A 17,532-nucleotide genomic window follows, 5' to 3' on the forward strand; every position below is an offset into this window, starting at 1 on the left:
CTCGGCATGGAGAGGTTGGATGTTTCTGTGGAAGGTGCAGTAGCCCCCAAAGAGGGCTCCGACCTTTCCCTTCTGGATCTGGAGGAACCGGCGGGAGAACGGGTCTCGCTGGTGACTCTTTCCCGTCCTCGTATCAGCACGAGTCTTCCTTTACTCCGTTGGAACGAGGGACGTGTAGACGACCATGGGGACTTACATGAGTCGTTTGGGGCGCTGTCTATGGATCGAAATAGCCTGTGGATCGGATATCTACCCGCTGGTATGGATTACACACCTCAGATGCAACCCGGCACGGAGGATACGGGCCTGACCACCTTTCATGCGGCAACCCAGGAGTCCATTGAACGCATTCCTGGACTCAGATTTTGGTGATGCTCCCAAAGACCCACCGTGGCATAGCACTGGGGCCCGTCCAAGACCACCAGTGACACTGGGACTATACCAGGGATTGGGAGGTATCCGTACCGCCTTCCCGGGATCGGACCCCTGATCCCGGACCAGCGGCGGCACCCGAGATGCCCCGTGGAGCCACCGGTGGGCACGATGTCTCGCGTCCAGACGACGAGGAGTCCGGAGGAAGCCTGCACTCCCAGCCGGATCTGTTCCCTCTCCCATCGAAAGAGAGCTGGGCTGAGGAAGTGGGCCGACTGCGAGATGCCCAGGAAGCATGGGCCCGTGAACGCCAGCTATGGGAAGAGGAACGGGAACAGCTGCAGCAAGAGCGTGAAAACCTGCAGAGAGACCGGGAACAGCAGCGCAAAGAAGTCCAACTGGAATTGGGCCGTGCTTCAAAGATGCAGCTCCAACGCAATATGCCAGAATCTATCAGTCCATGATAAAGTCCTGGAACACTCCAAACTGAACTTACAGCGCCAACGCGAAAGTGTTCAGGCCTTGCGACACAAAGTGAACTTACTGCAGCTGTTCAACGGGACTAACTGGCTAAATTGGAACGAGAAAGCAGCTTTGCATGCTAATCCAGGATGCATTGACTCGCAAGGAGAGAGAGCTGGTTGCCTTGGAGAGGGAACTGAAGAAGCAGCAGACCAGGACAACCCAAGTTGGAGTCTACGCTGTCACGGGTACAGCCGGCGCCAGAGGGGCGACGCTGCTGGGTCCAGCCACCTTCCAAGGACCGGCTCCCACCGAAACGCCAGCCGCACCGGGCGCTGATACTCTCCACCGCATTCCGGCCCCCCCTGCGCAACCGCTGCCTCAACCTGCTCAACCTGCGCAGCCGCCGCCCCTGCGGGTGCCAAGGGCCGTGGAGAGGGGTTACTACAGACCTCCAATACCTGCCCGTTTCGATGGGACCGCTTCCAAACTTCCCTACTTCATCTTGCAACTCGATGCCCACATGGAGGACTATGACGATTTATACCGGTCTGAGCGCGAAAAAATACGGGACATCGGCTCAGTCCTGGATGGGGCGGCAGCCGACTGGTTTGTGACTCTTTTGAACCTGCAAGATGAAGATACTCGCACGGTGCCCGTGATTCCTCCAAGCCTTAAGGGCTCGCTTCAAGATCCGGTGCTGAAAATGAAGCTATCCGCAATTCATCAAAACTATTCAGCAAGGCAACCGGGCCGTTTGCAGAATTTGCCCAGAATTTCGATGCGGCGGCTGCTCGACCCTCCTGAGTGGCCTGAGCGCATGAAATGCGAATACTTCTCGGATGCTGTCGACGGCAAGCTGCAAATTGGAACGGTGTTTTTGATTCGGTCCCCGCGACTATTGCTGATTGGGTTGAATTGGGATCCCAGGTGGCGTCTCGCTTAGAGTACGCTCGTGCCGGAGGCCGCCAACGCCCGAAGCCTGCCACTGCGTCCACCAAGCCAAGCCCAGCCGCTACCGAGACCACCTCCGGGCCGTCGCCGACTGGGATTGTGTCTTTACCGCGGAGGACCAGGTCATCTAGCCGCTTAACTGCTCGAAAACAGAAGCCAACCGCTCCGGCCGCAGCACCCCATCTGCCAAGCCACCACGCAAATCAGGGCCGCCTCAACGGGCTCGCTCTAAGGCAGTCATCGAAGGCGACCCAGAGGAGGGGGAAGCAGCTGTTTGCCTTTCTTCAGCCCCCATGGACATGGGTTCGACTCCAGACGCTGTGAGTGAAGGCAGCGCTATTACTATCCAAGCGTTTCTGGCCAACCCCGCTAAGCATACCATTATTATAGCCTCGGCCCTTGTGGATTCTGGCTGCTCCCATTGCTTAATGCGCCCCAGGTGGCGGAGGAGCTAGGTCTGGACCAAGTCCCCTGGCTAAGCCCATACCATTCACCCAATTGGTCGGTAGTCCTCTCGGCAGCGAAGGACCGGCCCAGTTCAAAACGCGAACCGGTTCTCCTCCTCATGCGCCGACCATTGGGAGAAAATTAGTTTTATTCTGGCGCCAGTGGCCAAACACTCCATAGTTCTGGGCATGCCATGGTTGTTGTTGCATGAACCAAAAAATTCCTTTGGAAAGAAAGGATCTTAGAATTCACTGACCCTCCCTGCGGTGAACACATGAATTGGGGAAAACTCGACTTCTCCTGACACACACCCCCCCCGGCTTCATCAGTGATTGTTCCCGATTCTACCGGCATTCCACCGGCGTACCAAGATCTAGCCAGAGTATTTCAGGAGCAAGAATGCGATCAGTTGCCACCCCATAGAGACACTGACTGCAAAATCGTAATACAGCCTGGGGCGCAACTGCCCAAAGGTAGAATCTACCGCATGAGTCCCAATGAGGAGAAGGAACTTCGTGCCTTCTTAGACAAGAACCTCGCCGCGGGTTCATACGGCGGGCTACCAAACACACACATGCTGCTCCTGTATTGTTTGTAAAAGAAAGATGGGTCTCTACGGCTCTTGCACAGATTACCGAGGTCTTCAATGCAGTCTCCCTGTCCAATAAATACCCTTTTGCCTTTGATCAAGGACCTTTAGATCGCGATTGGGGCAAAGGACGATCTTTACTTCAAGTTGGACTTGGAGAGAAGCTTACTACAGGGTCAGAATTGCTATTAGAAGGCTAGCGGAACACTTGACTGCATTTAACACAAAGTTTGGACAGGCTTTGAATACTTAATAATGCCATTCGGGTTAAGTGGGGCCCCGGAGCTTTTTATGGCCCTTTTATCAAACTAAGTTCTCCATGATTTATTGTATAAGGGAGTAGTGTGGTGTACTTAGATGACGCTTTTAATTCTATTCACAAAACCATGGAGGGAGCATGAAGCATTGGTTCGGGAAGTATTGAAACGCTTTGCTCGACAACTCCCTCTTTGCCAAACTTTCCAAGTGCTGTTTCCACCAAACCTCTATTGACTATTTGGGTTACCGGATCCTCACCCGAGGGCCTACTAAATGGATCTCTGCTAAGCAGATTGATGCGGTCCTCCAATGGTTCGTCTCCCTACCAACCGGAAAAAGCTAAACTCCAATCTTTCTAGGTTTTGCTAATTTCTATCGCGGACTTTATACCCCAATTCGCTGGAACTGGACTCTCCTCTCCTCTACAGTAACCTCTACATGCATCTAAGGGTAAAGATCCACTGTCCCGGCCAAGCCCGGGCCCCCCCCCTTTCCTGGTCCTCAAGAATGTCAGACAGCCTTTCAGCTTTTAAAAATCTGCTTTTACCAATCGGACCTATCCTAAAGCACCCTGACCCTGATCTCCCGCTTGTGGTTCACGTGGATGCCTCGACAAAGCGCCGCTTTTGGGGCAGCCCTGTTGCAGAGAAATAAAGATGATAGGCTGGTTCCTCAGGTGCTTATTTATCAAAGAAATTCTCCGGGTGCTGAACTCCAACTGGACTGTAGGGGATAAAAGAGAGACTGGCGCCACTCAAAGTAGCACTCTCCACTTGGCGCCACTGGCTGGAGGGGGCTAAACACCCCTTCTCAAGTTTGGTCGGATCACAAGAACTTGGTCAGCTCTTTCCACCCCTCAAGATGTCCGCTAAACAACTTCGCTGGGCAATGATTTCTTTTCTCGCTTCTCTTTCACGGGTCCATTTCTTTTCCTCCGGAAAAACCAATAAACTGGCTGATGCGCCTCGCTTCATTCGGGAGGGGGGTGGAGCCAGCTTTACCGGGACATTCACGGGCGCACTGTTCTCTCCCTCCCAATTAGGGCTGGCTGTCACCCCGATCTCAGAGACATCCACTTCCTCCTTCTCCGCCTTCATTCCCAGCCTGGTCTCTCCTTTCCTACGGAACTTGAGGAGGCGGCTGCGCTGAAGCCCGGGCGGAGGGAAGCTGCATCTCCCAATTGCATTTGAGAATGAGCGCTTAGCGCGGGGATTGTTGGTACGCGCCTCGCCTCCGCGAAGCAGTAATTCTCGAGGCCTGCCATGATGCCCGGCCGGGCTGGACATTTTGGCTTTCTAAAAATATTTTAAAAAAAAAAATCTAAAAACTCTGCATTTGGCCCGCCGTCAGTTCTGGTGGCGCGCGATGCGCAAAGACATTGAGACGTATATTAAAGGTTGCTCTGTTTGTGCAGAAGCCAAGAACGTTCCGGGAAAGCCCCATGGTCTGTTGAAACCTCTCCCGGTGGCCTCCCGCCCCTGGGAAGTCATCTCCATGGATTTTATTACAGATTTGCCAGAAAGTCATGGCAACATGGGTGGTGGTGGACTTATTTTCTAAACAAGCCCATTTTATTCCATGTGCTTCCATCCCCTCCGCTCCTAAGTTAGCGCGTCTGTTCATTCAGCATGTTTACCGCCTACACTCCAGCCCCGTTAAGGTGGTCTCCGACCGCTGCCCCCAATTCATTTCAAAGTTCTGAAAGCTTTTCTAGGGTTGTTAGGTCACCGGCTTGCCGCCTACCACGCTCAAAGTGACGCGTGAGTCGGAGAGAACTAACAGAACCCTAGAGCAGTATTTACGTTGTTACACCAACTACCACTAAGACAATTGGTGTGAACTTATTCCGTTTGCAGAGTAAGCCTATAACAATGCGGTTCATAGCAGTACAAAAAGACCCTCTTCAAATTGTGTCCGTCGCTCCTTCCCGCCGTTGCCGCAACTACCTGCGGAAGCATTGGATCCTCCAGAGTTTCAACAATGGATTTCATCTCTGGCCGAGGGGTGGAAAACGGTCCAGACGGCCTTACAACAGGCTAAAGACTCCCAAAAGCTGCAAGCGGATAAGCACCGCTCGGATTTCCCTCTGCGTGTGGGCGCCTGGGTGTATTTGTCTACCAAAAAATCTCAGAGACGTGCATAAATTTTCAAAACTAGGCAAAAGATTCGTGGGACCTTTTCAGATTACTAAAGTGATTAATGATGTCACTGCCCGATTGGATTTGCCTAACTCTCTGTAACATTCATCCTGTCTTCCATTCCAGTTTACTCAAGGAGGCTCCCGCTTCCGATGCCTGGCACGACCCGCCGGAGAGACCCCCACCGACTATTATTGATGGCCACAAGCATTACGAAATTGACGCCATCCTGGACTCTCGCTTTAATCGCAAACGCTTACAATATTTAGTCTCTTGGGTGGGGTATTCCTCTGGGTATAATCAATGGGTTTATTCTGAAAATATTGACGCCCCCGCCCTTATTTCTGCTTTCCACCGCGCCTTTCCGCACAAACCTGGGGGGGAGGGGTCTTTTTTAAGGGAGGCAGAGTGTAAAGGATTCAATGGTGTTGATGAGCGGGTCAGCCGCCTGGCCTTGACCACATTCCACAGCCCGGGCGATGGGCCAGCTTCTTCGGCGGAGACCTTATCTCTGCGAGGGAGATGAGACCTCCGTTCCCATGGGAATCCGGGAGGGGGGATGGGATGGACAGAGTTATAACCTGTGTTTCTGGCGGGAGATCTTATTCCTGCCACTGCGTGTACATGAGCTTTCTAAGATGTCTGAATAAACGGTCTTTTACACCAAAGAGCCTTTTATTTCTGCTTCTATGGAATTCCTTACACTAAGCATATAATGAAGGCAATATGCAACTACATTGCAGGCAATTTTTAATCTGTAAATTATATTCTGTTTGGGAATGCAAGTTTTCATCAGCTGGTTTATTTTTATTAAGTGTTAATTACAAATAAAACTCCTCTGACAATTAATCAGTGTGGTTGAGCTCAAAGATCTGAAGTTCTCGAAGAGCAAAACTGGATATGACAGAGCCTCCCTCCCTGTACTGAATTTTGTTTAATAAGACAACATATTGCTTCCTGCTCTAGTTTATATTCAAATAACAGATTCTTAGCCTTTCAGGTTTTGCTCCTAAAAATACAGTCAACCAAAGCAGCTGGTGGTCAGCTGGAACCTGAATGGGTTTGAATCTTCCATTGCTCTGATAGGTCTTTAACTTGTTTGTTTTGGAAGCATTTGACTGTAAGTGTCTGATTGAAACAGGGACTGTCCCTTACCCAGTTTAGTGACAAAGAAAATATTAAAGAAGATCTTTCCTTGTAAAAGTGAATAGTAATTTTTGTTATTATACAGTCTTTATATAAATTCTCCTTTCAGAATCCTCAAAAGGTAGTTCATTGAAGTTATGGCATATATAACTATAAAAGTTCATTAGATTCATTTTTCTATTAATCATTTGATTGTACTTCAGTACATTTCTATTTAAATACATTCAATTAACATTTTAATGGAGGTTGGTGCTTAGTTGTGAAAGCAAAGCCTCCCTTCAGCACTCAGAGATATGTTGCGGTAGTTATCATGGTGAGCCTAAGCCACCTTTCATCTCAAAGTCACCTTTTACCTTCATCTAACTCCTCACCTCCCAGCTATGTCTCTGAGAAAGTCACCCTTCCTTCTCCAGAGATGATATTATTGGGCAGATGAGGTGGGGAAATATGGATGCCTGTCTTTTTTCCCCCCTACCATGGCTAATGGTAGTTCCAGGGAAAAGTCTATGGCAGGAAAGGATTCCCTTCTTAACGCAATGGCCCCTGTTCAGTCACACACACTCACCCAACCTAGTGGCTGCTTTTTAATGTTAAAGAAAATGTCCGGAGACTTGGTTACAGATTATGCTCATGATGTGTAGTTTGGTTGTGAGCTTCTCACATTAAAAGAAATGAGGTGGAGGAGATGGGCAATACACATTGTACAGTGGTATTAACAGAAAGGTTCTAAGTTAATTCCATCAAAGCAATTCCCTTTTAAGCTCCAATCTGAAGACAGTTAAAATAGCCACTACTGTCCCAAATGAAGTCCATTCTTTTTCTCCTCAGAAACAATGCAGGTTGGAGAATGTTCCCTCTTCAGGAAATGTTTGGCTATAGGGCAAGACCTTAAGCTGGATTTATATGGAACGAGCCTAGCTCAGAGTTCTGAGATGCTTCCTGACTAGCACACTAACAAGCTGGGGGTGGGGGTGGACAGGTCTCAGTCTGATGTGTGTTTCAGTAACTGAGCAGACCTCTGTTGGTATCAGGAGAAAAGAATGTTCACTTGACTCCCACCTTCATTTCCCCTCATAACTCACAGCACTCTTCATTTTCTCTCCAATCTCCTAAATTTCTCCCTTGACGGGCAAACTAGACATGATGGTGCCCACGGATTTGACCTGTGGATGCCAGTGAGGTTCTGCAAGGGCCCAATTCTGACCAAGCCTGCAGCAAGACCAAGCCTGACCAAGCCTGAAATTCTTGTTTCTCCCACACATGCACACTTTCAAGTGCGGAAACAGCCTTGAGGGGCAGCTGCACCCCTGGACCCCCTCCTATAAAGTTTGGCCTTGAGGCAAGAATCCTCTTTTGAAGAGGAATAAAATGATTCCACCCAGGGGTTGTAGCTGCAGGGATACATGTGATTTAAATACTTGATATAATGTCAATAACTAAATTGCAAAAGCATTTAATCTATGACTAAAATCTAACAAGCAAATTTAAACGAAAATGTTTCTTTTGCCATTTATATGTTAGCTTTTGAAGTGAAATGTCAACTGCAAAATCCATATGTGGAAGTGTCATTCAGTTTTTAATTTTCCCCCACATTTTATTTAAGCTCTAGCACTAAGAAGAGTCACACAACTGCTCAGTTCCAGGGGTGGAACTAGTACATGTAGGGCATTCTGTAAGGCCAAACGTTATATTCTGTAAGGCCAAAGGTAAGGCCATAACAGATGATTTCAGGCTTTCTCTGGATTCATGCCGCCCATAATTTTCCTGAGAGTACCTCTCTTGTTGAAAAAGACCTTCCCAGTCAACAGAAGATGTTTGCAAAACATTGGTCACACTTTTAATTTGGCTGCCTCCCCACCCCCATCACACACACACACCTAAAAAGTATTCAAACTACACATACGGCATTGAAAAAGTTATGTCTAAAAATTAGGATTCAGTTTCATAAAGATTTTAATTATTTATGCAAAATGATTGGCACAATCTTAAATTAAATGACTAAAAATAATGTTTTGTTCTTTCTGACAGATCGATAACCTAACAAAATGTCAGTTCATGGAGTATTTAAACATGGGAATACTGTAATTCCTCATGTTGTTATTACTGTGGCAGCCTTTAAGATCTTCCCTCACAGGTCCCAGAACCAGTCTATCGGCCCCTTTTTCTAGATGCCGCTCCCTCCTGAGACCCTTCTGATCAGGCCCACGACCGCCCTTGCCAGTGGGTGGCCACAACAGCCACTTGGAACAGTGCAGATGTTTGCAGAGATCCTACATGCACACATCAATATCCAGTCAAACATGAGGGGAAGTGCTTTGATTTGCTTCCAAACTTTAATTACTAAATCATTTCCCCTTCTTGCTGCTGTTTGCTAGAACCAAAGTTTTTGACTTCACAGTCATTCCACAGCCAACCTCCCTTCTTTTCCCTCCACCCTCATGTCAGCCCCATGACATAACAAAAATTTGGGGCAAAAGGGAGCTCAATGAGGATGTGATCCCAAAACACGCAGTGAATCCCAGGAAAGGTGTCAGTATTGCCAAGGCACCCATAGGGCCCTCGTTGGATACCCCTCCCCTAGACTATTCCCTCCAGAGCTGCCTGCTGTCTTCTCCAGTGGAACTGATTCCAGTAGTTTGGAGATCAGTTATAATTCCAGGCGAATTTTGGGTTCTACTTGGAGGCTGGGATCCCTACCAGCACACCATGCTTTGCTTTGTAAAGAGGTCTGGGGGGGGGGGCGGGGGAGGTGATGTATAGAAAACCATTCCTCCCTCAGGGTGTCAAGTAGTAACTAAGAAAATAAGTTGTGAATCGAGAAGCTTCCAATTTGGACCTTAATCTCTGCAGTAGATGCTCTGGAGACCCTTGGGCCAGCTACTCTTTCTCATGCTCAGTTCTGTTTCTGCAATATGAGGGTAGTAACACTGACCTACCTTGCTGGATTATTACAAGGATTACAACAAAGAGCTATCTGTCTGCCCTCGTGCAGCCTGTCTGGACGCTGCATTCTTCACCTCAGGCCCTTCTTCATGCCCCTCTGCCTTCTGAGGTGAGGCTGGTTGATTGCCATAAAGGACAGGACCTTTGCGTGGCTGAGCCCTAGCTTTGGAATGCTCCTGCCCTTTCCATGTGTCAGGCACTTATTTTTGGTGCAAAGCCAGGCCTTTTAAAAATTGCAATTATCTTTTTAAAATTTCATTTATTAAGGGCTTTAATTTCCTCTGTTTTGCTGGATCAGGTTTTATGTCAGACCTTCTGTGTGGCTGAACTTTAGTGGCTTAAAATATTTTTATAGTGCTGCTGCTGTCTGGAAATTGGCTGGGAATTGGTTAGTAAGGTTGATGGTTTAAATTTTTTGTGAATTATGTTTGTATTTGATTTTGACACATTGTACTGCTGTTGAGAAGTGTTGGCAAGTACTTCAGTAGAGAGGCAGTTTGTAAACATTTTAAGAAACTAATGTATGCTATGAGCAGAAAAAAGCACAATATAAATAATAAGTAATGATGCTGCAACCTCAGCTGGGTCAAGTGGGTAAAAGAGGTTAGTTTTTATTGTGGACTTAATTTAAACAATGTATTCAAAATTTCACATGTAATGTAAATGAGCAGGATTCCCAAGTTCCTTGTGTTGCTGTAATCATGTTGTTTACTCCATATTAGATTTCTTCTAAACATCCCCAGCTCCAAACATTCATTGCCCAGGAATTCATCCAAATTTGCTGGTAGCTAAATTAACTCAGTCTCTCCTTTATCTGGCTTTTCTGCCAACTCAAGACATGAAAAATGGGAGTGACATAATGGTCTATAGGAGCCTATTCACACATTACAACATCTTTGTGCTTGTTGGCAGACTGCACGAGGACTGTACATCAAACATTTAATATGAGTTTTGTGTCTCCCAGATTCCGCCCCCCTCCCCAACACACACACTATTTTCACTTTCTCAGACTGCCCTGTGGAGCTGCTGTTGCCTCCCCTGCAAAACTTACATACAGCCACGTGGTTGACATTATTCTGACACAACAGTTCTGCAGGTTGTGTGAAGAGACTAGAAGCTGCTGTGGTTATGAGGAGGAAGTGGCACCTGTGAGTCTGGAAGGCCTCAAAAATCCATTGAACATGGCAGGCAAAATCCTCAAGTCATTCATCAATAAATAAAGGTTTTGTAATATGTGAATTATCCTCCTAGTCCACACTGAACATGGGCAGATATTTGGACTTGGCTGAGAGGGAAGTGGTATGAAGGAGGAGGGGCAAATGAACACAGATTCCATTGTGCTATCTCTCTGATGATCTCTCTTCAATGGGTAGAATTGCAACATATGACCCATTAAAATTCCATGAGATCTGCATAACAACGCAGTGACTGGAATTGTTTTTGCCCTCTGATATGATTAAATCCAACACAGTAAAGGGTTTTTCACTGCCAGAGTCACAACCATAGATATGGTATGACAGAGGAGAGTCTTAAAGCACATGTTCCATACGCACAGCAAAAATCTGTCCAGGATCTTTCTGTGAGTCTTACATTGAGGCGTGGTTTGAAACCCACAATCTAAGCTGGGTGATGATGATGATGGCAGAGAAACTCCAGCATGACCTGCAGTGACCCCTCCAGTAATGCTTGGGGCCACAAGGCCCAAAGGAACCCCTGCTGCTGCTCCCTCCATGCTGGGAGAAACCTCTCATTATCTGCCTGTGTTGTGGTGAAGCCAACACATGGCTCCACTTTGACAGAATCAGATGTTCCTGTCCATATCAGGCTACCCTGGGCAACCCCCCTATACATAGTCTAGCTCTGGCACAGCGTAAGCAATGAACTAAAGACAAATAGACCTCTGTATGTACACGTACACTGATATGCATATTCAAACAAGTAAGTAAATACTCATATGTGATTGTGTGTCTCATCAGAACATATCTTCCCATCTAAATGGGTTGGATCCAACCCAGTATTTTCACAAACACACTGATTTCCACCCATGGGGTGTGATTTCCCTGGTTTTTTTCCTCTCACAGCAGTCCAAAATGCCCCCAGAATCCTGTTCCTGTGGTATTCTCCTGTAGGAATTAGGGGAAATTGGGGGCTGCAGTGGGATGGGGCAGCTGCACAGACAGAAATCCTGGTGCCCACAAAAACAATGTGCTGGATCCAATCAAATGTGTTCCATCCCCACTTGGAGGTAATTTTTTTTTATTTGAAAAATCGCATGCGTGAGTACATAAGTGTCTTCTCTGTTTTCTTTAAGACTGAAAGCTCATGTAGTATTGACAAATATAAATATAAGTTTCTGAGAAGACCGTGGAATTCAAGAGGGGAAGGTCGTCAAAGCCTTCTTTCAAGCACTAAGCTGCCCCAGGCCATAGTTTTCACACTTCTGACAACATCGCTGCAGGTACTTTCAATGGCACCTAAACAGGCATGCCCAGTTTGCAGGAGTGTAGCCGGCATTAGAAATGACATATGTTAGAGAAGCCGCTGGGACTCAGTGGTAGAGCATCTCCTTTGATTGCAGAAAGTCCCAAGTTCAGTCTCTGGCATCTCTAGTTAAAAGTATAAAAGTGATGTCAAAGACCTCTGGCTAAGATCTTGGAGGCTGCTGTTAGTCAGAGAAGATTCTACTGACCTAGGTAGGACAGTGGTCTACCTCAGTATAAGGGAGCATTGCTTGTTCATGAGAGGTCAGCAGCAGAGGTTTAACATCATATCATCCCTCCAGCATTCTTGTAATGAGACATGGGACTAAATCTTGGGCACCCCTGTAAGATTTTCTGATTCAGAGGGCTACTGCTTGGCCTAGATCCTTTATTAATCTGGGAAGTTCAGGAATGCGGTTCAGAGCCTCAGGGACCACATTCTATCAGTCTCTACCGTAGCATGGCCAATTGGCACATGCTGACAGAGGCTGATGGGAACTTGGTAGTTCCTGAACATCTGGAGAGCCGCAGGTTCCCTACCCCTGGTGTGTAGTTAATCAGACCAGCAGTGAGCTGTATCCTTAAGGTAAAAGCATAGGGCTGTAAAAAACAGCTACCTGATTTTACATTGCCTTAATCTGTACTGAAAGGAAAGCTTCAGTCTGCCTTTCGCTGCTACAGCTATGTCTGATCCCAGAGGATGCACACCTGGACAACTCAGGGATGCGGCTCCATCCTACTTATTCATTTCTCAACCACATGTACTGTAGCCAGTAACCAGAACCCTGGCGCCCTCTAGTGGGGAAAAGACTATTCAAACATCCATCAAAACAAGTCTTTTCATCCAAATGATACAGCCTGGCAGAGAGAAAATTAACCTCCAGGGCTCTGATTCTAGAGAAGTGATTAATGAAAGAGATGAGGAAAAAAATCAAGGATAACTCACTGCAAGTTGTTGCCCCTAGGAAAAAGGCAATTGCCTTGTTTGTCTGCAGCAGAAAGCGAGCCAGGACTCCTTGGGCACATTATTTAACTGTTGGGTGCTTTCCTTACCCGCCTGCATTTTTACAGTCATTGGGGTTACATTATCCACCTTGTACATTAGCTCTGGAGTGACCTGCCCCAAGTGAATGGCCTGGCCAAGCAGCACACAATTCTGACACGACACAAGGATTTGAATTTATTTTCCAACCAGGTGTTGCTAATTATGCTCCATAACCGCACCTCCCCACCACCACCCTATTAGTGTTCCTGGGGTCATCCTTATCTGGAACTACAAGCTGTCCTGTGTTCATTCTTTCTGCAATGGAGTGGCACCTATTCATCCTATGCAAAGCTTTAGCAGACAGCTTGACTGTCATTACCAAGACCTGTCCCCTGTCTTTGAGATTTCATGATTCCCTGGTGCGATGCACAAGCATTATAGTGATCTTAGCCTGAGAAGGGGAAATGTCTTCTAGTAAATACAAACAGGTGCTTGCCCATTTCATTTGTGCTAGATCGAAGAAGGAATCCAAGTCAATTTCCAACAGAAGTACAGTGTTGTAGTTATAAGGAGAAAGGATGTTATAAAGCTCCAGTGTGAGCATACAGAGTGTGCACGAATGCCACATAGATCCAAAACCTACCTTGCCCAGGAATCCTTGACACTGAACACACCATCATTCATCATTCAGCCCCAACACATGTCTACCTCCACAAAAGCTTTTTTTTTATTATTCTGAGCCAATGTGCAATAAATATAATTCGCTGTGGGTTCCATTCTCTCATTCATGGACACAGGTTATGATCACCTTTCCATATTCCAGTGGGATAAATTAATGCTAAGAAAAATCCAGCTTGGTACCATCCATTAAGCGTCTTGGTTATTTGAACAACAGAATGATTAAAGTGAGCAATTAAGTTATTTGCAAACACTCCCATTGGTATGACTGGATAAAGAGGGATATTTGTTTAAATAACTTTATTAATATAGAAAGAAACTGCAGTCCCAGCCCTAGCCGATGGGAAACAAAGAAGCCGGGAGTGAGAAGTTGAGGAACCTCTGCTGTTCTCTCAAACACAGTAAAGATCCACTAATAAGTGAGGCATAAGCCATCCCTCCAGGGAATCTGCGCGTGACTTGTAGTCACAGACTCACATGGGGCCAAGCAGTGAGAGCTGATAATGGGAGAAAGGTGATACAGGAGACCTTTGCTGCCAAGAGTGCGCATTGACACAGGAAGAGATGGACCCATCTGGAGCCACACCTTGGCATGGAATAACAAGGACCTGTCACAGAGAAGGTCTGCAATCAAGTGCTGTATGCAGTGAACTCTGCTGGACCTCAAGCACTTGGATGCAACACATGTTCTGAGAGGACATAGTGGACCTGGTCTGTCCCAGCATTTTCTGGCAGGTTGTTCCATAACCTCAAACCAGACCAGTGTCATGTCCTTGGAACCAATGGCAACTTGGTTGTGCTTCTAGTCTTGGGATTCTGTGACAGTCTGCTTCCATTCTGCATCCCCCACTCTGTGCCACTCCTGTCCAATGTCCCTTTTGCATTCATTTAAATGCACAAACTGAGCTCTTTGCGGACCGTGCATTTCCGGCATTGTACCACACAGCACCAGTGAAAGCGGCAAAGGCAATTCTCCTCCAGAAGCAGCGTCTCATCACGGTGACCCCGGCCACAGCATAGCAAGTCACAGCCACTCACATCCATGGCAGTGCTATTGCACACCTCAGCCTCTTCACGGTGCCCAAGGATTAACCTGTTTTATGCGTTTGCTAAAACGGCAGAAGCCAGGTGAGTCAGCAGAGCAGATGAGGTCCTGGCCGATTCATGGCGCGTTTGATAACCGCCCACAGGGATGAGTGTTTTGCCAAGCTGCTGTTTCCCCATCACTCTTTAAAAGCCCCATTGAAAACGCTTTTCCTCAAGCAGGCGTGCGTCACCCAATCTCGAAAGGGGCATCTTCTTTCAGCAGGGTGCGTAGGCACAGGAACTCCTGAATAGCCCGCGGGCACGGCACTGGCCCCAAGATGTGATTCCTTACAGCCTGGAAGGGAAAAAGTAGCCACCACTGGAAAAGCAATTCATAATGCCAATAATACTATATAACAGTGAGATTAGCAAAAATAAAACTAGCTCTCATTGCAATTGATTACTCTGAACTACAGCTGAGAGTAGGTGACAGGCTTATTCTGAGCTTCAGATGGAGAAGACCAACAGAACTCTGATCCAAAATGGGACAAGATTTCCTTTCTCCATCTATTACTACAGCTTGTAAGTCATGCATCACACAAGAACCTAGGGATTTGATTACATGTTGTTGAGGAAATACACTCAGGACACATGCAAGATTGTGTTTAGTACAAAAGGGAAATAGCAGCAGAGTTCTTAACAAAAAATGCACTGGTGGAACTCCGAAGATGTCCATCTGGCAGACTACAGGACACCTCTGGTCCAACAAGCAGCTACATCCAACCAATTTTTAATTGATATGATTTTTTTTTCATTTCACTTGTGAGGATAAGCTGCAATTAGTTTCCATGCGCATTAATTATAAACTGAGTTATATTGTTATCTCATGCATGTCCTAGAAAAGCAAAGGACCACCACCATTTTTCTTCTTTGGGAAATCTCTCAGGAAGCATTCATTCCTGAGCCTTCCCACTAATGGGAACATGGGGTATCCCATGGACGCGCAAGCGTTAAGCTCCCCACCTCAATTTCTTTCCTAGCCTTCCTCCCCTGGCAGGCCTGCCTCCCGCCCCTCGGGGAGGACAGAAGCTGACCTGCAGGGAGGTGGGGGGTGGCATGGCAGCAGGCGGCCCAGGCGGGCGCCACACCAGAGGGCGGCCCAGGAATCAGCATACCACTGTGGCGCCCCTCTGAGCTTCCTCTGAGTTTCCCCCTGAGTCTCCTCCCCTCCCTGCCTCTCCTGCTGGCTCCTCCCATAAGTGTGGGGCATGGGAGTCGTGGGGGCAGAGAGGCAGTGCCCATGCCCCCCAAGCTATGTAGGCCTGTAGGCACGCCCACCTCCTGCAGCCATGAACATATACTGCTGAATCCCAAGCCATGAACATATACTTCTGAATCCATACTTGAAAATGAAGTCAGGGTTCGTAATCCTTTTTCCAGATGTTCATGGACTATATATATTATAGTCCATGAACATCTGGAGAGCTGCAGGTTGCAGACCCCTGTACTAGGTGATGCCAACTTTATTATAGAGCCAAACAACATCTGTGAAGAAGACAGATTATTTTGACCTTCAGACAAGGACCAGGATAATATAATGCCCTCCCCCCCCCCCAAGGGCTCTGGTTGATCTACTCTTTCCTGGACTGAATCTGTCATGTATGTGCTGTAAAAAATGGGTCATGAGTATACTGCACCAGAGTGTTCAAAGCCCTTCATGTCAATTGTATCAGAAATGCTTAAAACAGAACTATTATTCCCAAACCACCACAGCAGGCAGGTGAGAGAGTCATTTGCCTTAAGTCTAGTAGGTGAGTTTGCAGGGAGAGCAACCATGAAACACTTCCTGGCATTGCCGGAACTTTTAACTGTTATACCGCATGAGTTCATCAGTGCAAAACAATGTACAGATTTGTCTGTTCAGAATATCTGATCGTTAGCTGTCTAACCATCCCCTTTGGCCTCGTTTTTTAATCTATGCTATTATCAATTGATTCAATGTAAACGATGGCTATGGTGGGGATCATGCAATCTCCTTGTTCTGCCAATCAGCAAAGCTTTGGTGGTGATCCAGGAGTGACTATGGGAGTATAAAAGACAGATATAGGCAGGAGGTACCTGATTCAGATGGCAAGCAATACGGGCAGGAGGAAAGAGAAATCATGCCTGCCAAAGAAACATGCTCTGGTTATGGGGCACCCAAGGACAAACAGAGGTGAGCTATCCAGGGAAGGGAAAAGAAAGGGAGCTGATACATAAAATCCTACAGGGGGCTCTTGAGCCATTGAGAATTACAGCCAAAGGAAGATGAGGAGTCTAGAGAATCAGTTGACAATATGATGTGCAGAATTTCGCAACAAATCTGGGTTAGGATGCTCCAGCTAAGAAGTATGGTAGCTCTTCCTTCCCTATACATATCTCCAAATCGTCCTACTACAAACAATATATCTGAGGAGTAACATGGAAGGGAGACCTAGCAAAACAGGGACACTTCTCAGTGACTCCTGTGCTCTACTTGACCACCTACTATCCTTCAGTGTTGTTCTGTATGGAAGAGGGGGCTCAGTGATGCGGAATCAGCTTTGCATACAAAAGATCAATCCATTCTCTGGCATCTCCTGGCTCAAGATGTGACAGATGGCCATCTAAGACTCTGAGGAGTTGCTGCTTGTCAGAGTAGAAACCATGACTTGATAGACCGTGATCGTCAGCATAAGGCAGCTTCATGTGTTTATATATACCTGGTGGGTGTGAGGCCCTCAGCACAGCCTTTGTACATTAACATTAAGTAAATGCTTGTCCAGTTTCATCAGAAAGAGTGGCAAGGCTCACAAGCTACAGAAGCCACCTAAATTGCTGTCTTATTTTACACAGGTTGTTACCTGCATGCTCAAAACAGCATAAAGGTGGCCCTGGCTAGTGGGAACAATACTGGGTTGAGAGGAGAACAGCAAGAGGGTAGGCCTGGCCATGAATGTGGGGACTATTGTAGTGGTGACACAGGATTGCCTGGTCTGTGAAAGAAACAATGGGATAGATTGGGTAGCACATCAA

The 17,532-nt window shown here is 47.0% G+C and overlaps 1 protein-coding gene across 2 annotated transcripts in view; it reads right to left on the minus strand.

Annotated features, from left to right (window-relative positions):
• Nucleotides 1–12,946: 12,946 nt before the first annotated feature.
• LOC125427400 (protein Wnt-6-like) overlaps nt 12,947–17,532 on the minus strand; it is a 51,669-nt gene continuing 47,083 nt past the window's right edge. For both annotated transcript variants that reach the window (XM_048486760.1, XM_048486759.1), the window contains one exon: nt 12,947–14,833. In XM_048486760.1, the coding sequence (XP_048342717.1) occupies nt 14,726–14,833 (108 nt within the window). In that variant the 3' untranslated portion in view covers nt 12,947–14,725. The remainder of the gene's footprint in view (nt 14,834–17,532) is intronic.

This window comes from Sphaerodactylus townsendi, linkage group LG02, assembly GCF_021028975.2.
Source record: "Sphaerodactylus townsendi isolate TG3544 linkage group LG02, MPM_Stown_v2.3, whole genome shotgun sequence".
NCBI classification, from domain to species: Eukaryota; Metazoa; Chordata; class Lepidosauria; order Squamata; family Sphaerodactylidae; genus Sphaerodactylus; species Sphaerodactylus townsendi.